The 27,009-nt window shown below is 38.9% G+C and overlaps 1 protein-coding gene across 2 annotated transcripts in view; it reads right to left on the bottom strand.

Annotated features, from left to right (window-relative positions):
• gabra3 (gamma-aminobutyric acid type A receptor subunit alpha3) overlaps nt 1-27,009 on the bottom strand; it is a 586,834-nt gene that overhangs the window by 106,199 nt on the left and 453,626 nt on the right. For both annotated transcript variants that reach the window (XM_082141344.1, XM_082141345.1), the window contains one exon: nt 12,024-12,176. In XM_082141344.1, the coding sequence (XP_081997470.1) occupies nt 12,024-12,176 (153 nt within the window). The remainder of the gene's footprint in view (nt 1-12,023; nt 12,177-27,009) is intronic.

The raw sequence follows: 27,009 nt of genomic DNA, 5'->3' as shown, positions 1-27,009 counted from the left end.
ATTCTTTTTTTTCAGTTTGTGCTGAAAAATATATTTTTACATGTGTTTTTAAATTTTTGATTCACGCTTATTATTGTTTTATTCGTGACCGCTATATATTTGGCGGGAATTTGATCTCATAGTTTCTGTTCTGATATCATCAGATGAGATTATCCTGGCTCTGAGCGCGAGCTCATGAGGCTCCGCCCCCTGGGCCGGCAGCAGTAGTTAATTTGCATTTAAAGGGATACACACTAAAACAGCGCATTTTTCTGAGCCCCCAAAAATGACAATTTAAACCATACCTGTCAAGTATCCCGTTTTGGCCGGGAAAGTCCCGTATTTTACCCTTCTTTCCCGCCGTCCTCCCGTATTAGTATTTTCCCGTAAATCTCCCGGTTTTTAACCTTATTAAAAATAATAATAGCTACGGGCCCGGACGGAGTAAAAAAAAACAAAAAAACATTCCTAATCTGAGTCTGTCAGTAGCCTCGCTATAACTGCCACCTGCAGTAGCCTACTACAGGTACTGTAGGTGGCAGTTGTCGCGAGGTTAGTGTCTGAGGTCAGATGATGAGTGACAACCAGTCTATGGTGACAACGCGGGAAAAAAACAGAAGAAAAAAAACAGAGACGGATGATGGACGCTACAGAGACGGAATGGCACGCACAGTATTTGTAGTGTTCTCTGTACCTATTATCCTGTGCATTGTTCATAATAAAGTTCGTTAAAAAAAAAAAGAAAAAAAAAAAGACGGAAGGCACTCCTGCCAAAAAACACAACCCTCATGTAAATACCGTGAATGCAAAGTCTGCAACAAATTTGTACAATAACTCACTAAAAGAGTAAAGAAAAGTTAGGCTATGTGAAATGAAAAACTGTAAAAGAAAAGCAGTATGAAAAATGAAAAAATTGTGTGGATTGAAAATAAATTGTAAATGTAAAGACAAGCAATGAACAGAAAATATGCAAATAAGCCTTTAAATAAATGCTCTTCATATACACCATTTTGTGTTTTCATTTAGGCTATAATATATTGGGGGGGAGGGGGGGGGGGGATTTCCCTTATTTTCAAATCCAAAACTTGACAGGTATGATTTAAACATGCTGTAAAAAATTATCTGTTGGTTATTTTGAGCTAAAACTTAACATACACACTCTGGGGACATCAGATACTTATTTTACATCTTGTGAAAAGAGTCATAATAGGTGCCCTTTAAATAAATACAGTGCAAACAAAGAATCAGATAGAAATGATGGATTCAAAGCAGATAAATCAAACAAATGCAATAAATCAACTAAAATGACACGTGTACTGTATTTTATGAGAGAAGAGATCCAGTGTATAGTCCGAAATGAAAGATAAATGTCCTTGTTGAGTCCAGAGTGACAAATCCAAATGGAAAATGCATTGCTCAGATTGTCTTTTTATATGGCACAACAGATACTAATCATAGCATACTTAAATGTCCTTAACGTAGCAATGTCACAGAGTACCTATAGTCCACAGTGTGTCAGGTGCTTTGACAGATGCTGAGATGCATGTGCTGTATAATGTTTGATATGTTTCCTCAGCGCAAAACTTTAAATTTACGGTTATATCCTTATCTATAAATGTTACAAATTCTAAGAGTATTTCTATTTTGCATGAAGTCTCTTCCTGACAGTCTGCGTTCTTCAGACTTTACTGAATGAGTGCTGGCGTGTGCATTTGGGTGAAATAGACTGGATGCATTAGAGAGGGAGACAATTAATATTCAGTGCAAAAATATTAATTTTGCTGAAATATCTGTTGTTGGATATTAAATTTAGATTTAAAAGTCAACATATATTTCAAGTATTTTATGAGAGTGGTAAATGTACAGGGATAACAGCATATAATTGAATATAAATGTAAGATATTTCCTACATGTTCTGGATAAAGAAATGACAGTAACAGGTTACTGTGCCCAGAGTGAATGTGTGTGTTCCTGCAGAACATTCCTTTTATCTGAGTTTGTGTTTTTATTTTTATTTATTATCTTTATTATTATCTTCATTTTTGATGTAGGGATTTAAACTGCCCTTTTGCTTTATAGCTCTTTTGCATATAGCGTCACGGCCAAAATTATTGGCACCCTTGGTAAATATGATCAAAGATGGCTGTAAAAATAAATCTGCATTGATTTACATTAATTATTATATTAGGCACATTTGCTTTTCTCTCTCTACATGCTTCCTTTAGGTTCGATTCTGAAAAGGCATGGTGTATCCTTCCATTTTTATGCGGATGACACCCAGGTCTATCTGCCTCTAAAAAGAAATGACCCTTCTGCAATTCAGTCTTAAAGGGATACTCCACTTTAAAATGAAACTTCTGTCATCATATACTCACCCTCATGTTGTTTCAAACCTGCATGAATTTCTTTCTTCTGCTGAACAGAAAGGAAGATATTTAGAAGAATGTCAGTAACCAGACAGTTTCTGGTCTCATTGACTTCCATAGTAGTAAAAAAAATATATACTATGGAAGTCAATGAGACCAGAAACTGTCTGGTTACTGACGTTCTTCTAAATATCTTCCTTTCTGTTCAACAGAAGAAAGAAATTCATACAGGTTTGAAACAACATGAGGGTGAGTATATGATGACAGAATTTTCATTTTAAAGTGGAGTATCCCTTTAATTTGCATGTCTTGTTGAGGTAAAGCTTTGGCTGGCTAGTAACTTTTTAACCCTAAATGACTCAAAGACTGAGGTTATAGTCTTTGGCCCATCTGACAATTTTAAGTTTAATAACTCTATTTTAGAAAGTCTTTTACCTTTTAATTCAGGGTCTGTACGGAACCTTGGTGTCCTTAAGGTCAGCTAACTCTAGATAAACATATATCCTCTGTTGTTGCCTCTAGCTTCTTCAAGCTCTGTCTCCTTTCTAAAATTAAACATTTTCTGCCTGGAAAGTCCCTTGAGATAGCAATACATGCTTTAATTACATGTCGATTGAACTATTGCAATTCTTTGCACTGTAGTATCTCAAAGTCCCAGGTTTCTCGGCTACAATTGGTTCAAAATGCGGCAGCCAAATTTATTAAGAATGATCGTAAGTATGATCACGCCACTCCTATTTTACGAGCTTTTCATTGGCTTCCGGTTCATATTAGGATTGATGTTTATCCTGTTAACCTTTGCCAGTGCGCCGGCGCACTGAAGCGTTTTTTTTTGTTTTTTTTAAATAGTTCAAAGTTACTATCAGATTTAATGTTATTACCTTGACAAACTATACATCATTAAAAAGATATAAGACTCAAGTTTCAGTATTTGACCACTATTGTATTCTGAGAAACGTATAGTGACAGTTATGTCTTAATTTGTGTCAGGAGTTATGTAATGAAAAAATGAGTCGATACCTTTAATATGAATTATGACCGTCAGCCGCTCCCATTCAGAAAAAAAATCCTATGCTGTCATCATGACAGCGCTTGACAAAACAACGTCCCTCAGGGCTTTTACCTAAAAAATGTGCAGATTTTGAGAAATATTGATATATTCTCATAGGTTTACATCAAATTTCTATAGACAGGAATAATATTTATTGAATTTATACCCAAATGTGTCGATGTAATCATTATGAGCGCTGGATACTCTGATTTAGTCCATATATGGAACACATGAAGAAGTGCCTTAATAATGTGACATTCCAGGAAGTCCCTGATACAAACAAAGCTAACAGAGATCACTGTGACATGCAGATAAAGACGTTTTGAAGACAATAACATGATTGCAATGATATTTGATTTACCTGTGTTCTTCGAGCCATGTCAGGTATTTTCATAATAATAGATTATATTTATAATGTAATGCTAATCGATATAGACTTTATCATCGTGCAGAATACTATACAATATATTTTCTGTCTGATGCCAAATCAGATCACAGAAGGTTATTTAAAACACTCGACTTCCGTTATAAAGTAAGTTTGGAGCACAAACATGGTTTTAATCTCATAAATTGTAGTGTATTGATGGTGTGCTAAGCTAACATGCTAGCTAGCCCTAGGTGCACCTGCCACCTAGCCGTTATTATTTTTTTTTTTTAAATAGCTTAGTTAAATGTTTCTTTTTTCAAGAAGGGCATTTGATACAGTTTCAAATGTGAAGTGAGAACTTTGATAAAATAAATTAGGGATTGAAACAGTGTGAATATAATTAGTAATTATAATGCAGACAAAAGAAAAGCATATTTAGAGCCATAACCAGGCCGGAGAGGTGTGAATGTGTGCAGGGGAGACTGCAATGGGGCTCGTTTGCACCACAAAACAATAGAGACAATAGACTGAATAGATGCTTAAAAGATGCCAATAAACATCAGTTGCATTTTAGAGTCTAATCAAAATAAAGTCATATGACATGATCTTGAAAAACATTTAACTAAATACAGAGTTTTAGACTTATCATCTTCATATTTTAAACATAACATGGTCAGAAATGTGGCTTTAGCTGCAGTGCATTTCTAGATTGATACAATATGCCAACTTCAATTTTATTTTCATGAAGATGTTTCATAAAAATACATTTCTAATAACTTTACAAAACTTTGAAGTTATTTATAACTTTTTTTATTTTTTTTATTATGACAATAATTAATTCTATATTTACAATAAACTGCCAGGTGTCAGCTTTCAAATTAGATCATACTTGTGCTTTTAGTACAAAGGGTTCATGAACTGTATCTGTTTCAGTTTGGGTATGCCATATCTGGGGATTTTTCAAAAGTGGGGTTGCAGATCATGATCGGCCGATATTGGCAAAAAATAGCTTGATCGGCAACCCCCAAAAGCGCCGATCAAAAAAGCCGATCACGTGACGTAAATAACTCGCGCAACTTTTCCGCATGCGCGGCAACACAACACAACAGCAGAGCAGAGCTTGCTTAACAGTGGCAAAATTAGTTCTCCTATGACGGCAATTCAATGGCAATTATAAACGAGCGCACAACTGATGCTGGCGCGCGCGGTAAATGACATTCGCGAGAGGATAACAGATCTACGCGCGAGGAAACGGGAACTCGCGAGCTCATTCAAACCCTGCGCGGGCGCATGACATCTCCTCTGCCCTCGCGCGCGCGCATGATCATTCCCCACACTCTCGCGCTTGATCTCCTCTCGCCTGATGATTTTGCTCGCTCGAACACTTTTATTTTTGGCAGTCGAGGGGCGGGACTTACTGTTTTAATAACCTCAAATGTCATTGTCATTATTTTATTTTTTGGATCTGATGTAGTTAGTTCCTCAACTACATCCATTGTAGTCTGCCTGACCCCTCTTTGTTTTGAAAAATTATACTGTGCCTTATTTGGAAAAGGTGGCCTACAGTAGCCTTATGTTATCTTGTTTTCTAACTACAATTAAATAAATATTGGTGGTTCTTCAAGATTTTCTTGACTCTATCATATTTCCATTCTGTGATCGGCAGTGATCGGCAATCGGCAGATCATGATTTTGGTGATCGGTAATCGGTGATCGGCCCCAAAAATGCTGATCGGAGCATCACTACTTTTGATATGTATTTTATGTGTGTATAATTTCCATGGCAGATTGAGATGTCTATGTTCTATCATAGAAATCAATTGACACCTAAAATGCTCAGAATTCTACATTTGAAATGCATATCTGTATTCCCATATTCTGTACACACCATTTCTGTTATCATTCTAATCGTAGTGATCTCACGGAATTGCATATATGTATGAGATTACAATGAAATGTATTCTTATGGGTATTGTCTTTCTGAAAGAGAAAATATGAATTCTATCTCTCACATGAGATCTCATATCTTCTTCACAAACAAAGAAACTTATTTCCTGCTTCAGATCAGCAGATCCGATTTGCTGTTGTCCCAAAAAGAGGGCGTAAGCAGATGTCCTTTAAAAGTAGAGACCCTCTCCTCTGGCCGTTTCTCCTTCTCTCTCACCTTCTGCCTCTTCTCCCCCGCGCAACGCTTCTCCAAGGAACATCCGAAAAGGCTCCGGCCTTCTCCCTCGGACAAACACATGTTCGAGTCGTAGCTGCCGTTCTTTGCAACTAACTTATATATATTTGCCTCTTCCTTCACGGGAGATGAATCTTATTTTCCGGTAAATGTTACATTCAGTGAGCCTTTTAATTTTCCCGCGACACCAGAAGACACAGCACCAACAGGACACCGTCCGCGCTTCCTGCCTCTCAGCATCACCCGAACAGAGAACAAACTTGCAAGTAGGCCTATTGATCTCTCTATAAAGCTGATTCCAGGTGCCTCTTGAAATTAGGTTTCTGTCTGTAATAATTAACAGCTACTTTCTCTGTCTCTCCTTATTTTCTCTCTTTCATTTCATTCACTCTGATCACGTTATTTCTTATGTTCTTGTTTGTTTAAATGTTTGTTTGTTTTATTGTTTGCATTTTTACGTACGTTTATAGTTGAAGCTCATGTAATCTCTAGTTTGACATTTATTAAAACCCATTCATACTTTGACTGTCTCTGTGTTTGAAAATCCATCTTTATGAAGTCAATGAAATGCAAAAAGATCTAATTAAGCTACACGCTCAATATTATAGACTACTTTGAGTAGTTTTAATTAATAAACCCAAAAGTTTTATGTTAACCGGCCAGAAGATAAACTTTCTTGGAGTTTGTAAACGGGATACCCCTTCTTAACTGTGATAATCTTACATTTATTCGCTGGACGAATGACTGATGACTAGACCAGTTACAGAACAAGGTAATCTCGATAATTGATCAAGTAAATGTATATGCGATTTATGAATTATGACCATGAGTTATGATTATTAATATTTCCAAATTCCCTATATCCTTGAGCTATGACCCAGAGTCAGATATATTTACGTTACAACCTAGTTTGTGGAACAGCCTGCCAGCACAACTTAGGGCTGCTGCCTCCCTATCACTTTTTAAATCTCTCTTGAAAACCCATTTGTTTTCTTTAGCTTTTAAATTATGTTGATGGTCTTATTTTTTATGAGCTACTTAGTTTCCTGTTGTGTTTATCTGACTTGTACAGCACTTTGGTCAGTCCTCAGACTGTTTTTAAATGTGCTTTATAAATAAAAGAACTAGAACTTGGTTGTACGTTTCCTTCATGGTGCCTTGAGGATGAGGCCTGCGGCTCATGTCAGGGTTCATGCCTGGGACCTGGTTCTAGAAGGGTTATCCCTAGAACCTTATGAACCCATAGAGTCTGTAACAGAATCAGTTCAGTATACAAGTAAACAATCTTTTCAAATCACTGTCAAATCACGGCCATCGTAATGGCCAGTGACAGCCTATTACATCATACTAGTGCGTCCAGGACATATATAAGGGGTGCCTAGAGAATATGTCATACACTTATCATCTGAGGGGACTGTGCAGGAGGACTAATGTGTGAAAAGAAGGGGTGAGTGGTTTTGGCATTTCTGTTGAACCTGCCATTATTTTGTTATAATCTCAGCCCTTTTTTTGGCATGCACTCCCCTCAGCATGGCGGCGCGAGTATTTCGTTCCCCATAAGCATCTCAGGATGTTCCCAGGGAACAAGGGTTACAGTCGTAACCCGAGATGTTCCCTTTCGAAAGGGAACTCAAACTGCATCCTGAGACGCTTATGGGGAATTAAATACTCGCGCCGCCATTCTGAGGGGAGTGCATGCCAAAAAAATGACTCACCCCTTCTTTTCACACACTAGAATGTCAGTGACAGTACTCCCTATGGCCAATGCCCGAGCTATCACGCCTCAATGAAGAAGTACCTTCGTATAGTCACAGAAGGATTGCCTAGAGCTCAATAGAGCGGAAGCTTCAGCAGAGAGACTCTTTAAAAGAGATGAACGAGGGAGTACCTAACAGCCGAATAAACACTGATCTACCAGGGAGTTCTCATAAGGGTCCTTCGACCTACTGACCAGACTCAGGGAGCGGAGTCCTCTACAGAAATAACCTCTCAAATGAGGAAAGTACTACCTAAGCTCAACCGAGTAGAGAACTCTAGGGCTAGTACCCGGGAGGCTCCTGTGAGGCCTGCAACATGATATCATTCTGCGCCAAACTAGGGAGCCAGGACACTCATTAGGTAGAATGCTAAGAGTCATGCTCAACCAGAAGGATTGCTTTCAAGGCGGCCTTCGGAGGGTCGACTACTTGGTAGCAAATCAATTTCTAGCAGAGATAACCACCAGAGGTATGCTGGGCTTGGGGTACTCATTCACATTGCCAACACAAGCAATGTACTCAGCTTAGTGCCTTATACCCTTTAACCCTCTGAGGTCTGAGCTGTTTTCTGGGCCTGGAGGTGTTCTGACATGCTCTGACATTTGTGTTTTTTTCTGTTACTAGTGACATTTTCATGGCTAAAGTCTAATTACACTGTATTCAGCACAAACTCTGCTACAATAATATATCAGCAGCATGTATGTAAAAGTTTGTAGTTTTGAGATAATGACATTTATGCGTGGTTTGTGAAAATACAAAAAAAAAATTCTCACTGAAATAAGGCCATGAAACCCATACTGATTATTTCTTCACAAGACTTTTGAAAATTGTATGACGTAGCCTAGAATATTTGCTCCAAAACTATGTGAAAATCACCCTGACTGCTCATTCAGATAAGACAATATATTGATTTAAAATTTCTAAGACGAGTTTTGTGTGACAAAGCCATATTCGAAGAGGCGTGATCATCTCATGAATATGTAAGCTTTTAACACCTGAGAAAGACAAAGACACTCCCCTAACTGCCCTATTAGGAGCGATCAGGCCCTGTCATTCAGAGCAACCTTGCACAAAAAATGAGGAGATTTAAAAAAGAATGGCTTTTAGATTGTTTGGATTTATTTACAACACAACATAATCCAAAAATACACAACAAATGACAAAAGAGCACATTGAAAACAATGATCCAAAGACAGAGACCTTTGTGCCATTCCTAAAAACATTGTACATACCATTTCCAAGGTGTTTGATTTTCACTTTACCATGTTCATGTACAGAGACTCATGTGAATGTTGAAGTCAGCAGGACTCAGTTGCATCTGGTCCCTGAAAGAAAAGAAAAAAGTGAACATACTGGTATCAAGAGAAACTAGGCCTGCACGATTTTGGGAATACATTTTAGATTTTTCTGGTTAAAATTGCTTTTTAAAATTCACAGAATACACACACACAAACACACACACAAATGTTTCCAACAATATATAATATAAAGAACACCATATTTGTTGTGCCTTGTAGGCATAAGCTATGTGCAGTACTGCATAAAATAATTTTATTTTACAAAGCAGCCTATAAATCTTCCAAAAGATTTCAGTAACAATGCTAGAGAAAAATATATTGATTATCTTATGTTACTTCAAATGTTTCCATTCGTTATGATGATATGAAATGAGATAATAGTAAAAACATAAAGCCTAATGTTTGGTGCATTTTTCCTTTCAAACGCAATTGCGCTCCAAAATATGATACATTCAAACCCACAGTGCGCTCCAAAATATGATACATTCAAACGCCATCGCGCTCCAAAATATTAAACATTATGGTTATACATATCTATGCTTGAGCAGATATCCACAAACAGTATTTAACAGTAAACACGGGTCTAAATAGTATAATATTCACCATATATCTAGCAACAGTTCAACTGCAATGTGAAGTTTATGCAACAATACCATAAACTAATAAGTAAGAATTTCTTACCTTACATCTTTCTTGTCTTCAAATCGCGTTCTTCTTCTTCTTAGGTAAATCCAATGTAAGCTCAGACGTGTCTTCCAAACTCGACGAAAAGCAGAGACTTGTGAAGTGTTTTGGTGTTTTGTGTTTGAGGTAACGAGGGCGTTCGCGTTCCATGTGGAGATTTGCATGTGAATCTCTTTTGCGCGAGTGGGCGTGGCCGAATTAAAAGTAATTAGCAAGCGTTTGAGATACTGGACATCCTGTTGGTTTTATACAAATTACTTAAACAGAGAATATTTGTTTTCAGTTTGAATCCGATCATTTAAAAGTACACACTTAAATGTGTATAAAGGTGTATGGCTCATAAATGTGTGAGAAGGATTCGCTGAGTTTTGTTTCAGTTTATAGACGTGCTCAAGAAAAAAAAAGTTCACCGCGACGGAGAGGCAGAACGCACACCCTGTTTATTTTCTTTATTTTACAAAAGCACAATGTTTTGATTTGATTGTAAGTGGACACATACAAAAGCAGAAATATCACAGATTCTTTTTTTATATTTCTTTTTTCTGTATAACCATAAATGACGGAGTAATTTAAGTTTATTGTACTACAATGTGAAGAAAATCCAGCAAAACGCGGGGGCGCGTTTTCCGACCTCAGAGGGTTAAGCAAGAGGAGCACAGATCTCATGCACACAGACTGTTCGAGGAGGCCCCTATGTAGGCCCTACTCCTCTAGTATAACACAGGCATGTGCTCGGGGCAAATGTTTGAGCTCTAAGGGAGCCTACTCAACACCATCTTGGATAGGAGGGAGTACATAATTGGCTCGACCTGAGCATCATTGGGGTCAAGGGTCTTCAGAGCTCTGGGAGCAAAGTATTCTTTAAAAAAGCCTTGTTATTTTTTTTATTTTTTTTTATTTTTTTTGCAAGGGTAGTGGATATCAGCTTGACCCGAGATAAAACTCAAGGGTGGAGGCCTGAACAAATACTTGACTATCTCCAAGAAAGGTTGCTGTCTGAACTAAGCTCTGTAGAAGTGGAGGCCTCAACAGGATGAAATTCCATGGAAGAGGCCTAAAACACTTGACTTGATGGTCAAAATCAAAGAGTTTTCACAGGAGAGTCCTAACCAGAGCTCTAGAGAGCATAGGCTTCAGCATAGTGTTTGTCACTCTCTAAGCGAGAGGAAGAGTAACAACACCCAGGTGACAACCACAGGGGAGGCTTTTGAAGAAATATCCTGTAACACCTGTCTGTTTATCTGTGCCAAACACCACTAGGGAACTGCAGCTCAGCATATCGCTTTTACTCTAGTATCAAGATGAGTCAGCTCAACCTAGGCAGATTGAGGAGGCCACGGGGCCTGCAACTCACATTATTTGCCCAATGCTTGAAAACATCATCTACCTGGAGATGAGTGGAGTGGTTGCTTCAACATACTGACTCTCTAAATGAGAGGAGGCCAACACACTCACCACAGGGTGATTATCAAGGCAGCCCACAGAGGACCGTCATAATCTATCTGGAGCTCGGGGGAGTGGAGGCTTGAGCATAGTGACCTTTACTCTCTTAACAAGAGGAAACCACTTCATTCAACCTAGCGTGGTTTAACAAGGAGGCCTCTCTGAGGGCCATATGCTTGAAATTGTGATCTTGCCTAGAGCTCAGTAGAGCAGTGGCTTATTTTCCAGAATAACTCTCTAAAGGAGAGAAAGCCAACTCACTCAAACAGAATGATTATCAAGGCAGCCCTCTCTTTAGAGGGCCAAACGCTTGCCATTTAAATTATCTGGAGCTCAGATGAGCGACGGCCTTAGTAAAATGACCCTCTAATTGAGAGGAAGCCAAGTTGGTGATGTGTTTTGTTCTAATGCTACCCACCATATAAACAACTTCATAAATGACTCTTAGTTGAGAGGAGGCAAATAGTAAGGGTGTCACAATAACCTTCCCTAAAAAATGGAAGCTCCAGGGGCCCAGTTCAATTTTGCCCATTTCAGATTTTTCTGATTCGATGAACAAACATCCCCTTATTCCCTTTCTATAGGGAGCTGTGGTCGCTTCACGGTGTTTAATAAATCAAATTTTTACACTTTAAAAAGTTTTTGGTTTTAAAGCCTTGGGAGTGACTGGGGACTCCAGGGATCTTATTGATAGGATTCCTGTTAATTGTTGCAGGTATTTTCTTTCTCTTTGAGTAGAGGTTTAATCTATTCGTAACAGTATGTAAAAAAAAAAAAAAAAAAAAAAAAAAAAACACAACATGACACAACCACCATACACAGATCAAATTTGTATTTGCCGGATAACTTGCAGAGCACATTTGTGCATTAAGAAACAATAGGAAAGAAAAGCTTACCAAAGACAGTGCGTGCTGGCACAGACTCCCGGTTCAGCCAGAAGGAGACCTGAGAGAGAATGACGGTCATTATGCAGGGGAGATACGTCTGGATCACGAAATAGCCAATTTTCCTTTTCAAATGGAAATATGTTGTCATCACTACATATTCTCCTATATAAGAAATGAGAAAAAGAGAAGAGAGAGACAATAATAGAGATGAATTATTGATTATACATACAGACTAAAATATTCCTTATTTATCTACGAAAAATCATTATTATTTATTTACCAAAGATCATACGAGCAAAGTAAATGAGATATAGAGAGATGCGGTCTTGTGTTGGAGAGGAAAGTTAACTGCCTCCTCTATGTCAAAGTGCCAAAGATGGTGAAGGACTCAAGTTCTACCAGAAAGACTCGGGAGATAAAATGATATAACAAGTGTAAATTTATTAATAGCTCAGCAAGCGTAATAAAATCTTTGGCGTAGGCCCCGTCCTTAGCAAGCAATGCGAGGGTAACGGAATCTGCAAATCCCGCCTGAAGATGAAGGCGGGGCGCAGCCGACCCCCCGGAGGTAAAGGAAGGGACCATCCTGGTGGTGGTGGGGAGGATGGAAGGAAGGGACCATCCTGGTGGTGGTGGGGAGGATGGAGGGAAGGGACCATCCTGGTGGTGGTGGGGAGGATGGAGGGAAGGGACCATCCTGGTGGTGGTGGGGAGGATGGAGGGAAGGGACCATCCTGGTGGTGGTGGGGAGGATGGAGGGAAGGGACCATCCTGGTGGTGGTGGGGAGGATGGAGGGAAAGGACCATCTTGGAGGTGGTTGGGGAGGATGGAGGTAATTGGCGCCGTCAGTATCTGCGAACTCAGACGAATGTAAGTACCATTCTTTTATACTGAGAGTGTTAACACATGATTGGTTAAAAGTGAATTAATACATGACGCGCTGATTGAGTCTTCCTGGCAGAACTTAACGCTAAGCTTACATTGTTTTACCAGCATGGTTGGGGCAGATTGGATGTTCTAACCTTAACAGCAGGAAGAATGTTACTGTAAGAACTGATGTTCCTGCTAAGACAAAAGCTGAGATAAAACTCACCCTGCAATAAAGCAATAAAATGCACACTGGACAGAAGATCGCAAAGAAAGAGCACAGGACATTGTCTTGTCCAAACTTATCTCCTTGTTTGCATATGCATCCCCCTCTCCCTCCTCCCTTTTTTCCCCCCTGACTCAAGTCACTAAAAGTTAATTGAAAATGCCTATATATCACATATGATGTATCTTGTCAATCTATTGTTTTTCCTTTCATGTTTGGTATCATTTTAAATGTATCATTGAGATTGGTAAAATGGTCTTAATTTCATAGCAGTCATTGGTATTATGAGAAAGATTGAAAACTTAGGAGAACTCTGTTCTCCTCTTTGGGTGGTGTCTCTTCAAGATATCTGATAATTCTCTCCTCTCCCCCGAAACCAGGTGTTACCCCCTGGGGTACGTGAATTAACCCAAAACAAATCTTTTGTTGTTCTGGTCTGGGTATTTAAGGGCAAGTGGCAGAGCAGTCTTTGGGAATCTGTAACCAGGAAAACCCCCATGCAGTGCTGTGTCAGTGTCTTCCACACTCACACACCACTGCGTGTCTCTGTCAGGAATGCATTTCTTACCCTTGGAGTAATATTTGAGAAAGTGATGTCATGTATTTATTATTTCTGATTTGGCTTTGAATCATTCACGTCATCTGAAGACTTTTTGATTTCTGTCTATCACTGATTTAGCAAGTTGTATGGAAGGCTAAAATAAACTACACTTTTTTTTGTAGGAGTGAGCAGTAGGCAACTGACTTAAGAGGTATTAGCAAACCCTGCATCCACAGACTAAAGTCAGAACTGACAAGTTTGTGTCTGTGAGAAACACGATCCGGCCGACGTGATCTCTATGCGGCATTGGGTTCATAATGAATTCATAATTGAAAGTATGGATACTCAGAATAATCAAAGATCGAAATTAAGTCATAATCAGTATTTATGAATATTTTCTAATAAGAAACATTATCTAAATTTGATAATCATTTGAAATTGGAGTCAGATTAAGAACTTCACTGGAGAGGTGAAAAGACATACACGCATTATACCTTCGCCTGCACCGTTGAATTCCTTCGTTGGGCCAATGGGTGGTCTTTACATTACAGACAATTGACCAATATGGAAGCCCTACCATTTAGTTCTTTTTAAAGGTCTGATGGAGCATGGAGATCTGCAATTATGCCATTCAAATCAGAGGTAGGATGGCCAATTTGCTATGTTTAAGTCACATAACATATGTTCAAAATTTTGAAAATCCAAAATAAAGGAAATATTATTCCTTAAGGCTGGTCTATGGTATATCAGGAGTAGTAGGAGACTTAAAGTCAAAATTTTATCTCATTTAATCTCATTGCCGTCTAGAGATATTCAAGATATTATTTTCGAGAAAAAAAATAAAGAAAATATGCCTTTTTTATTTATTTTGTAAATTTTTTTTTTTTTTGCAGCTTCATACTAAAATTCTTTACATTTATATTTGTTTCCCTCATTAATCTAAATAAAATTGTATTGACTGTAAATGTCTGTGAGTGGCCAGACTTGAGCATATTTCATTATTGAAATTAAGCCAGAGCCCAGACTTGAACCCATAAATTTGCTGAATTTTCCCTATGCCACTTTTTTGTTATCTTGGCTGTGTGCTTATAGTCACTGTCCTGTTGGAAGGCCAGCCTTTGGCCCATCTAAGGTTGTGAGTTCTCAGAACCAGGTTTCTATTGGATATGTCTTGTCTCTGAAAAATAAGCCCAAAGCATGATACTATCACCACCATGCTTCACTGTTGGGATGGTGTTGTGCAGGGGATGAGCGATGCCTGGTTTCCTCCAGACATGAATTTTCAGTCTGAGATTAATTTAGGTAAATTTTAGTAAATTCCAAGCAGGCTTTCATGTGTTCAGCACTGAGGAGAGGCTTCCATCTGGCCACTCTGGCAAATTTCTCTCATCGCCGCACGTGATCTCTGGAACTCAACCAGCGTGACCATCAGGTTCCTTGCCACCTTTCTTTCTAGTGTCCGTCTCCCCTGATTGTTCAGTTTTGCCGGGCAGCCAGCACTAGGAAGAGTCTTGGTCATTCCATACCTCTTCCATTTATTGAATTATGGAGGCCCCTGTGCTCATAGGAATATTTAATGCAGGTGATTTTTTGTAGCCTTCATCTCTAAAGGTAATCTAAAATATATATTCAGTCATATGGTTCAAGGAGAATAATTTTTTAATTAAAGTACTAAGAATTTTAAAGTACTAAGAACTATTACTTGTGAAAATAGCGAAACAACAACATCTGTAAACTAGGGGTGTCCCCGACTATGGATTTTCATAGTCGAATCAGAATCATCAAGTCTTGCCTATAGTCGACTAATAGTCGAATCATGTGTATGGGGGCGGGGCTTTAACATTTCAAAGCCGCGATGTACAGAAAATCACACAAAGATATAGAAGAAAATGTATAAAAACATTTTGGATCAATAAAACTAAGAAATAACATTAATAACTCCAGAAAGTCCACACTGCAGACAGGATTTGCATTTCACAAGCTAAATTACCTGTGCGAGCAGGCTCTAAGTACAGCACAACATCGATGCACCGAAAAAATTAAAAATAAATTAAATATTAACAGAATATACCTTTCTAATAAATAAAAATACAAAACGAAATAAATCAGAATCAAGTCACAAGATGAGCAAATGTGTGCAAAATGCCTAAAGTGCAGGGGAACATATATTCAAAACACAAGCCACAAATAGTTAGATTAGATAACCCTGACAGATCAATAAATAAAATTAAAATAAAGAAATTATTAAAATAACGATAGTAGCCAGAATTTTCAACTTTGTCTTTTTAACTGCAGAAACAACAATAAATGCTAAAACTGGAGTGGCAGTCTTTTTAGCTAAAATTGTTCACAGCATCCAAAAATCAAATTAGAACCGGCTGAAAAGTTTTAAAATCACTTGTACCCCACCTGACCGAGAGAACAAATCCAGTCTTTCACTCTGTGTCCGTTGGAGTCTTTTGTGCGCGCGGATAAAATACATTCTAAAACACTTAACGTGAAAAACGTTTAACGACTCAATCTCCTAAAATAGTTAAATTAAGGAAAACCATGATCGCACTTCTGCCGGCCAACGTTAACAAGTTGGTTTTCCACAGGACATTCTAAAATGCTTAACTTAAAAAAAGCTTTTAAAACGCTTAAAAGGCACTTTAACGTGGCTTAATGCATGTACACAGTACACACTTTATTAAGAAACCATACTATGTGCAGATAAGCAGATGAACCCAGAATATGAACGCAATGCGTTCCTCCTATATTTTTTATTTAACTATTTTAGGAGATTGAGTCGTTAAACGTTTTTCACGTTAAGTGTTTTATAATGTATTTTATCCGCGCACACAAAAGACTCCAACGGATACAGACAGAGTGAAAGACTGGTTTTCCTGATGCTAAATCCAGCCTTGGAGAATATCCTTTCTGATGGTGTACATTCATACTTTATATTTTCTTATCCCAGACATTGTTAAAGATTTAAATCCTTGCCGCCAAGATTAAATCCTTGACGCTCCTCGGTCGGTCACGGATTGAAAGTGAAACTTAAATCTGTCATGGGGTGTTTGGATTTATTCACGCACGTTAAAAAATATTTATTAAAAGCTTCTTTCTTTGCACATTTTTATATACAGCATTATCATAATAGGCTGAATATTAACGTATTGACAGAAAACCGGTAGTTCTATGTGAAATCAGACATTGAGCGCCCTCATATAGCCAAAGTGGCATGATCCTCGTTTCATAACACCTCTGCGAAGATTCGACCGTGAGATCGATAGTCGAATCAGGCTCCTCCAATCGAAGCATCGAATCTTCGACTATTCGGGTCACCCCTACTGTAAACATATTCAAAGTTGATGTGTTTGGTTACAAGACACTTGAGAACAAATGGCATCTAGTTTCATTGACATAAAATCTGGTGCAGACCAAATTTAATAGTGCACATGCGCAAAAGTGAATAATGACTTTTAATAATGAATTTTAATCTATACCTCACACACAAATCATCACATCGTATGACTTAAGTGTCTTAAGTCGTATGGACCACATTTCATGATGCTTATTTATTTTTTAGAGTGACACAGACCTCATTATGTAAAATAAATCCCTCTGCATTCTGTGAAATATCTTCTTCTGATGACATTTTCATTTTCATTTTTTTTTTTTTTTTTTTGACTAGACCTGAGGTTGAAATTCTAATCTCAGTGGGAAAAGCAATTTTCAACTAAGTTAGTGTTCTCTCCCTGCACTGGGAGGCAGAGCAGAGAACAATTAAAATGTCAAAATGAAGAATAAACGGATGCTTCTGGTGCTTTTAAAAACATTTTGTCTTTTCCATTTCATCTGAGGGGGGCAAGTCAATAGGAAAGCGTTTCACCAGTGCTGACATACACCGAGAGATTTGTCTGTCTCTAAATAATCACTTTCTCAGCACGTGGCCTTGACATGAGACTGACTAATGTGTTCATTACAGAATTAGTAAAAAAGGCTGCTTCCTATAATACCAAAAAGGTGCAAAAAGGTTTGCATGGAAGGGTAAGATGGGGGAAATATGCCTACCTTAAGAACAAGGCACATTTGCTTTAACATTTTTACATATTTAGATATTAGTTTAGCATGCTCATAGCATAGTTGGATAACGTTGGGCTGCAAGGTTGATTAAAACAAAACAAAAAGGAACTCTGAGCAGACTCAGAATCAAAGGGGAGACAGATTTTCATCTTTTGTGTACAGAAGAGCAGAGTGGCACTTCCACAGCAAAAAAAAAACAATACCAGGAAATAGCAGTGCTAATAATATATGGGTTTTCAAATATACAGGGTAACATTTAATTTAAATCAGGGGTCACCAAATCAGAAATCAGTGCTTTGTCAAGTGTAATGTCAACTAAAATAGTACATCATGCACATTTTCTACTATTCAATATATCTATTTAAATTATTAAAACCTTATACAATATGATACACAAATGAGTGTACACTCTATGAATGAAATGAGCGTAATTTGATATGATAGGCCTACATTATATGTTTCTCTGTCTCAGTCTCTGGAGCGGCCTCACACGTGAGCTAATGCTTTTTGTTTACTACAGAGATGGAGGGTGCCTGTTCACCAACAGTACAAACGTCTAAAGCTGTTTAAAAGTACCAGTCATCACAATGGCTGATGATTTTGATGTAGCACTAGACAACAAGGATTTTTTTTTTGCACAACCATACTGTATATGTTTGAACCAGAATACTCAGATCAAGAACTGAGAGAGGTGTAGGAAGCAGCTTCAGGGGCACGCATCTTACCCTAACCTTCATAATTTTTAATTTTTTGCAACAATCAGGATAAACACAGGTAAGTACCATTTTGATGAACGATATACAACACACATCCTCCCTCTCTGTAGACAAACAGCGTTAGCTCATGTGTGAGGTTGCCCCCACACATGTCATTATGCGACAGAGGCCAAGGCTGTGGATTAGAGGTAAAATTGTGTTAATAATGTTCAGTTTCTTGCATAGACTGATAGTTTCACTTCTTAAGACCGCAATGTATTGTCAGGAGGCGCAGGAATTTTTTATTTTTTTTTTACCTTTATTTTTACAGGTAAGTCATTAAGAACAAGTTCTTATTTACAATGGCGGCCTGACAAGTGGAATAATCACTTAGGGTATTAATTTAGTTTTGTCTGCATATGTTTTTTTTAAATCTTAAAGTGCCGGCACCCACTGACTTCCATTATATGAATCACAGAGGACCACAGTTTCAACTAAAGATCTTTTTTTTTAGCCACAACATTAAAACCACTGAAAAGTGAAGTGTATCGATTATACATCGATTATATCCTTACAATAGCACCTGTCAAGGGTGGGATATATCAGGCAACGAGCGAACAGTCAGTTCTTGAATATCATGCATTGGAAACTGGAATTTGCTAGGAGTTGAAAATAAAGAAATTGAAAATTATTTTGCCTACTGTCTTTGTGTTTGAAATGGCAAAGAATTACAAGCAGAGTGTTCCACCATGCCCTCGCTACATCACTAGGGATGATGAATGACAATCTTTGAGTCATCTGCTTGGCAGTGGAGCATGCTTGATCAGCTCTCAAGGGAGCCGATTGCCCTCATTGTGAGAAGCTCACTTTGAGGAAGCTCCGCTCACATCTGAATCTCTTCGCGAGCAATGGGAGTCAGGCGTCTGCGCCCCGTGGTTCGGGTCCTACATCTGCTGAGATGCCCCAGACTTAAATCCATTAAAATCATGGCGTTCGCAGATGGATCTGGTTAATGAGTTTGAAACGGGCTCTGCCTTTTCTCTTGCTCATTCGCCAGAATCCGTGGACTGCGTTCTGGATCCGGAATTTCTATTGGTCCAGACGAGGACCTACTTTCCGCCGCCTCTTGTTCTGAAGAGCTGGGTGGCGACTCAGATGCCATGAGTGCCACTCGTGCGTCATCAGCACAGTTAAATTGTGCATTTTAAGAGCTTTTGGAAGTAGTCACTCATCCAGTAGACAAGCTCAAAATAGAATGGCCAGATGAAAAAAAGGATGTTAGGAGAAGCACGCTGGACGTTTGCTTCCTGTCTAGTGGGCAAAGTCAGCAGCCTCATAGGAATCTGCCATTCTTCCCAGACCTCCATGCTGAGATAGAGATCCTGGGTCCATTACTTCTTGATGCCATGGTTTTGCCGTCGGGCCTGTTTGGGAACACAGTCAAAACTGTCATCGACAGGTTCCAGGTGGCCAAGAAGCAATTCATGCAGGTGACATTCATGCAGTTCTGGCCTTACCTCGCCGAATTAAAATAAAAGCGTCCCTTCTCAGAGTCAGAGGGCAACCTTTTTGGGCGTGGTATGAGACTTTTTAACCACTCTGAAGGAATATGCACAAAGGATTGTGTACCCTTATTGCGTGAAGCAGTCCCTGGTTTCATACCTTGGGACCCATGTTGGGGACATGCTGTCGCCAGAAGTTGGTAATGACAGATGCCTCCCTCATGGGTTGGGGAGCGATATCCCAGATGGTGGCCCAGCACAGGGAAACTGGGAAGACCAACATCTCTCTTGGCACATACATTGACTAGAGGTGAAGGCTGGATTTCTTGTCTTGAAGTACCTTCTCCCAGATCTGAGGGGTTATCAGGTGTGGGTGCGGACAGGCAACACGTCTTAGTCTCCTATATAAATAATTAGGGTGGTCTGCGTTTATGCCCCCTGTTCAGGCTGGTGCAGCAGATTTTGCACTAGGCGCAAGGCAGACTGTTTTTTGAGAGTGGTTTACATTCCAGGGCACACGAATGTGGGGGCAGACATCCTGTTGAGTCAGGGGCTGAGGCCCAGGGAACAAGACTTAACTCAGAAGCAGTGGTGCAAATCTGGCAGAGGTTCGGCAAGGCAGATGTAGATCTGTTCGCCTCTGAGGAATCGACCCAATGTCTTCAATGGTTCTCCCTCATACCTCCACCTCCGTTAGGGCTAGATGCTATGGTGCAGGTGTGGCTGAGGCTATATCTGTATGCATTTCCCCCTATTGCTCTGCTCCCCAGAGTTTTAGCCAGAGTTCGTCAATTGCTAGTTGCTCCATTCTGGACCTAATGTCTGGAAGGCTCTCCATGGGAGATTTCTAACAGGAGAGACCTTCACTCCCAGGCTCGGGAGACAATATTTCATGCCCGGTCTGAGATATGGAAGCTGTGGGTCCGGCCCATGAGGGGCACCAGCTCATAGATTCCGGTCTCTCAACTAAGGTTGTTGAGACCATTCTGAATGCTAGAGCTCCCTCCACTAGGAAATGGTATGCCTCGAAGTGGCGTCTCCTCGAGTCATGGTGTACCACATGAAATTTGTCAATCTAACCCAGTCCACTATCCCGTTGGTTCAGTGCTGGAGTTTTTTCAGGAGTGCCTTTCAGATGGTTCATCCCCTACTATGCTTAAAGTGTACATGGCTGCTATAACTGCTTGCCATGACCAAATAGACAGAGTTCCTATGGGGAGGCATCCCCTGATATCTCGCTTTCTTCTTGATGTCAGCGAGTGAGGCCTATCTGCAGACTGTGAGTTCCTTCCTGGGATCTTTCTATGTTCCTGGAAGGCCTGTCAGAGCCTTTTGAGGCTTTGGGCCTTTGGAGTCAGCATCAGATAAGTTCCTGACTATCAAGGTGGCACTTTTATTAGCATTAAGGGTAGGATATTTGCAGGCCTTATCAGTTGCCCCATCCTGCCTAGACATTGCCCCTGGACTGGTTAAAATTATTTTGCACACCAGGCAGGGATATTTTTGAAAAAGGCTGGTCATCTTTCTAGCTTTTATTCCCCAGCCGTTTAAATTGCCAGATTGAGAAAAGCTTCACCCTTTGTGCCCAGTCAGGGCACTGAGGATTTAGGAAGACAGCTTGGGTTGTGGCATAAATCAGATAAGTCGCTGGTCTGCTTTGGATGCCATGGCAGAGGTTCCACCGTCTCCAAGCAGAGGTTGTCCCATTGGATTGTTGATGCTATTACCTATGGCTTCACCTCTAAGAATTAGGGCTCTCAATTAGGAGTGTCACTTCTTCTAAGGCGCTAGCTAAAGATGCGTCATTGAAAGATGTTTGTGCTGTGGCAGGCTGTTCCTCCCTGCACCCATTTGTACACCAGGTTACAAAAATAAAATAAAAAGCATTAACACATGAATGAGCAGAATATTTCTTTTCTTTTCATTTTATTAGTTAATTTTGTGTGTTTTAGAAAAGCCAATTAAAATAATTTTTGTTTGGAAGGACCGACCAATGAGAGTTGGGAATGTTGTGTAGCGCATTTTTTGCTTTCCGGATTTCGCACGCGGTTGGAGCTCTCTTTTTGGTCGGAAGCGCAGACGAGAGCAGACAAGAGCAGACGAGAGCAGACGTGATTCTGTCATGTCCAAAGAAATCTGAGTATTTCTTTATTTTCAGATTTTTATTTTTGAAAACTGATTACTATTGAAGTTATATGTGTCCAGAGATGATGTAGCGAAAGAGAAGTGAACATTTATGTGAAAGAGACTGTTAAATCGATGTGTGACGCAGTTGCGGAGAAGCAGCCTTGTTAACGCATAGTGCGTTCACATATCAAAGAGATCATTAATTAGAATTAATTTTTTGCGAGAAGAATGAGCAAAAGATCTAGTGGTAACAGAGTTCCTCAGACCTAAAACAGATTATATGTTCAAGTTCATCTGGTCTTGGTGAGTTACACTTTTATTTCATCTGGGTGAAATGTTCATGAAATGCTCATATAAGTTAAATATAAATGAGAAATCTGTTAAGTTATTTTATTAATGTATTTTTCTTTACGACCACATGTGGTGAACGAATGCTAGCATGTTGTATGTAAAACGTGATCGTCATTTTGATACTGTTATAAACAACGGTAAATTATGTGATGTGTATGTTATGGAGAAAACTAACGAGTATTTTTTTTGTGACCTTGTATTCAAGGTCAGGTTTTTTCTTTTCCCTGTTTTTTTCTTCTGTTTTTTTTTTTTCTTTCCTGATTATTTCATCATCCTGAGTGCTGGCTGTGAATCGATGCTTTCTGGATTGGAGTTCCTGGATTCCTGGTTTTCGTTCTAACTCTCGTGTTCGCGGAGGGAGTCGGGACTGGCGAGCCACACGGACCTACAGTAACAGCGAGTCGTGATTGCGTGAAAACTGAGTATCGTTGCCGATTTGGATGGTAGGAAATTTAACTTACAGCACTTAGTCTTTTCACTGTTCATTCGCAAGGATTCAGTCAAGAGGAGAGACTGAGTAACCCGTTTAACAATTTCAGCCATATTCACAAGGTTGTGAATATAACTTGAGAGACTGAGACCGAACAGTTTTGAAAACTGAGAGGTTAAATCCCTGTGAAGGGAATTTAATGTGATTTTTGGGGTTTAATTGTTTCCTTTTCTTTTTTTTGTATTAACTGTGTTGCTTGATCGAATGTGATTACTTTTATTTATTAATTTTTTCTATATTTTGTTTGAAAATTAGAAGCAAGGTATCAAATGAGGAATATAACTTTAATTGATTATATTCTAACTTAAGATTTTCAGCCATAAGGTGAATTCAGCGTTACTGGTGGTGACTAAATCTGAATTTATAATTTTTTCTTCTTCAAAGAAACAATCAAAATTCTAGTGAAACCTAGAAGGGAACAAACAAGAGGTTAATGTATTAATTTACATAAACAGTGTTTAAAAGACATGTGATTATACTTACCTTTGGAGTCATTTAGGGTATTTGAAAAAAAAAAGGTGTTTAAAGAATGTATTTGTTTGAAGTAAAAATTGTATTTTTTTTTCCTGTATTTTCTCTTTTTTTTTTCTTATACATTCTAGTTATTGAGTTTTTTAAATTTATTTTTATTCAACACAAACATAATACAATCAGTTAAATATTATACCTTGTGTGAGTGACTTATTGTTGTGACATCCTTATTCTCTGCAGGCGAATTTAGTCTTCTGATCGAACTGGTCCATACTCAGACATTGTCTGTACCAAATTGAGTGAAGGGTTACACATTCATAAGGTTTTACATTATGGATATTCAGGAATACCCTTTTGGATTGATTCCTCTATATCAGTTCTTATTGTTTCTTATTGTTCCAAGAAAAAAAAACATTCTTGGATTTCAATTCTAAAAGAGGTGTTGGGGCTATGGATATACCCATTATTTCTGAATGTTTGTTGCAGCAGGTTCCGCACACATTCTTAAGTGTTTCAGCATCTATGGTCTCGATTCCATTGATCTTAGGACATTCAACAACCTTATTTTACAGTGGTCTATTCTTTGCTTATGTAGCACGCAGCATGCTTCGCCTTTGGGCTCTAAGTATATCATTGTGGAATTTTCCAGGTCTCGTTCCTTCAGGCCTGTGAGGTGCATGACATACTCCACCTTCTGGTACTTGGGAACTACCTTCTTGGAGAAAGTTTATGTTTTGTGTCTCTCTCTGTTTGTTTCTATGAATGTGCCCTTTTCACACACATTCGCCTATACTTATTTTTTAATGGGTTTTCCCCAGGGTCGTCTCCTTTGGATAACCATTCTTCAACCATTAGGTTAGGTAAGCCTTCAGTATAGTGATGTGGGTATTAACATAGCATCAACGCCATGATTGAGTTCCACTCAAAAGGGACCGTCTCAAGTTATGTATGTAACCCAGTTCCCTGAGAGGAAATTAGACTCTGCGTCGCTTTGCCATACTTCACGCAATACCTGTAAATGTCTTACTTCAGACAATTAGAATCTGGGGACATGCGTTTCAGGCATCCATTTATGGTCTTTGTGATGCTCTGATGCTATGTCACCTGACCACACTTTTGGCCATTACGATTGACCACAATTGAATCATGTTTCCCGCACTGGCTCATGCAGGGGCGTTCCCATAGCATCAACGTCAGCACATCAGCTCTAATTCTCTCTCAGGGAACCAGGTTACATACGTAACCTGAGACGTTATTCTCTTACTCACAGTAAACTTACCCAGGTCGGTAAGTTGCATAACCTCCTTTCTGGAATAACCACTGTTTCAGGGTATGTATGCAACTTGCCATAGCAGGTTATGTTCCAGGGTTAGTTTACTTCAGAGGTATTCAGCACATGCGTGCCATGGGAGCATGACAGATCAAGCACAATATTATAATATTACTATGACCTCCTACTTCCGGCGAGACTCTGAAGTGTGCATACGATGGACACTTTACTATCCCATGAGGCTATGGGAGGGGATTTGTGAATGGCAGTAAATCAACACAACTGACGCTGGTAGGTCACATGATAATGACAACATGGCAAATGTAGTATTTCCGGTTACATTCATACTACACATTTATACTATAGAACATACTTTGTAGCAGTCGTGAAGTAATTTATATTCAAAATAAGTACCTACAAAAGAGAGTATTCGATTTCGGACGCAGCCTTGGAAGCGCATGTTTCCATGGTGACTCCTGGATTTGGCCCTCTGTTGGGAATGTCTTCAGGTTTTCACTGAGAACATACTCTGGGTTGACTGAACTCCTGGCAAGCAAGGTTTGGGGTAATTAACCTAGAGTTGAGGGTATACTTTATGTGACGGTAAGTTAACCTTGCTTTCTGGGATGCACTCCCAGACATTTAATGCATTCATTTCTTTGCTAAATTAAATAAACTGTTTATGTTTGCTACATCAAGTAGTTGTTTCACTGATAACTTAAGGGATTTCACCATGTTTTCCATTTATGTTACCATTCTCCGTTTTATTTAACCTGTTACTTCCAACCCTACACTGTAAAAAATGTCTAACCTCTCCAAGTCAAAATTTTCTAGTGACTGGTCACATCTAAATTTTTAAATTGGCCCAAGTGTAATTCTTGTTGTAATAGTCTGTTAACATTGGCTCAATGAGAAATAATACGTCAGACTAATTGAAAAATTTAGATGTGACCAGTCACTAGAAATGTTTGACTTGGGGATGTATTTTTATTTTTTTTACAGTGTACACTGAGGAGGGGAAGTAACACTTGTTACTCTTAAGATTACATAGCATTCAAGTAGATTGGAACATTAACATTACATTGCTTGAAAATAAATGGTTATATGTTATAACAGGGGTTTTCAAACTGGGGGCCGCCAGGGGGCGCCGCAGCAAGTTGGAAAAAAAATTTGTTAATATGAGTATTGTTATAAAATAACATTTTTATAATTTGTTGCATAGCCTATCTGAACATTATACTTTTAATGCTAATCTTTTAGAGATGAACTGATTGAACTGATTTTCACGTGATTTTCAGTCTGACATAATGCCGATTCAAATGCACTCGGGCGCCGCATGATTAACATCGTGCAACATCAGCATCACACGTGCACACAGAACGCACATGTAGGAAACCTTGTGAATTACGGCCGTTTCAGACCGCGAGCGGCGCGTGAGTAGCGTGAATTTTTTTCCCCGTGCATTTTCAGTGAGTGCATTCACACCGCGAGCAGGAGCAGCGCATGATCGTCGCGTGCTGTGAGCAGTAGTGAAGCGGAGGGTTTCGGCGCCGAGTCTATTTTTGCTGCGCTGCTCATGCTCAGTTAAAGTGAAAGCACACTTTTGATGGACAAAATAAATATGATTTCACACAAAAAGTACCAAAAATGCACATAATTTGCATGTATAGTGTGTTTTAACAAGAACTTCAGTAGGCTTCAAGAAAATGAAGACTCAAAAATATTTATAGAAAATGTACCCATTTAAACTTGTTTTTATTAATCAGTTTGGATAAAAGTGGTGTTTTATAAAAAAATATATATATAGAAAATAAATATTTGTGTGTGCTGTAAAGTGGTTAGAAAAAATTAAATCAGAATCGGCTAAAATCTGTATTGGCAGGTCAAACTCAATGACAAATCGGAATTGGCCTTGAAAATTGTAATAGGTTCATCTCTATAATCTTTCTGATTGGCTGGTATCAAACACCATCACATAATCTGATGTTCACCTAGATGTTTTATTTATTTATTTATACATTTGCCATAGTATTGTTGATGGGTTCAATAACACATCCTGCAAAAGGGGGGCCTTGGCCAGAACCTAGTGGTATTTGGGGGGCCTTGTCATGGAAAAGTTTGGGAACCCCTGTGTTATAAAATATACAGGCACAGGATTGGACCAGTGTTAACTCTTTCCTCGCCGCGCTTTAAAAAAAAAACTGGCAGCATTTTTAATAATTTTCACAAAATGTTTATGTCCTCCAGAATATTTTGTTGTATGAATGTCTGAACTTGCAATATATCAAAAGAAAGAACAGAGCCTCTGCTTAAAAAAAAACAACAACTCGTTTTATTCTAGCTTAATGTATGGTTTATCAACACTTGAATGTGGGTAAGTTTAATA

The sequence above is a fragment of the Leuciscus leuciscus genome (assembly GCF_965113295.1).
Source record: "Leuciscus leuciscus genome assembly, chromosome: 16".
In the NCBI taxonomy this organism is placed as follows: domain Eukaryota; kingdom Metazoa; phylum Chordata; class Actinopteri; order Cypriniformes; family Leuciscidae; genus Leuciscus; species Leuciscus leuciscus.
The sequence above is the reverse complement of the archived record's forward strand: the minus strand, read 5'-3'. Positions and strand labels throughout refer to the sequence as shown.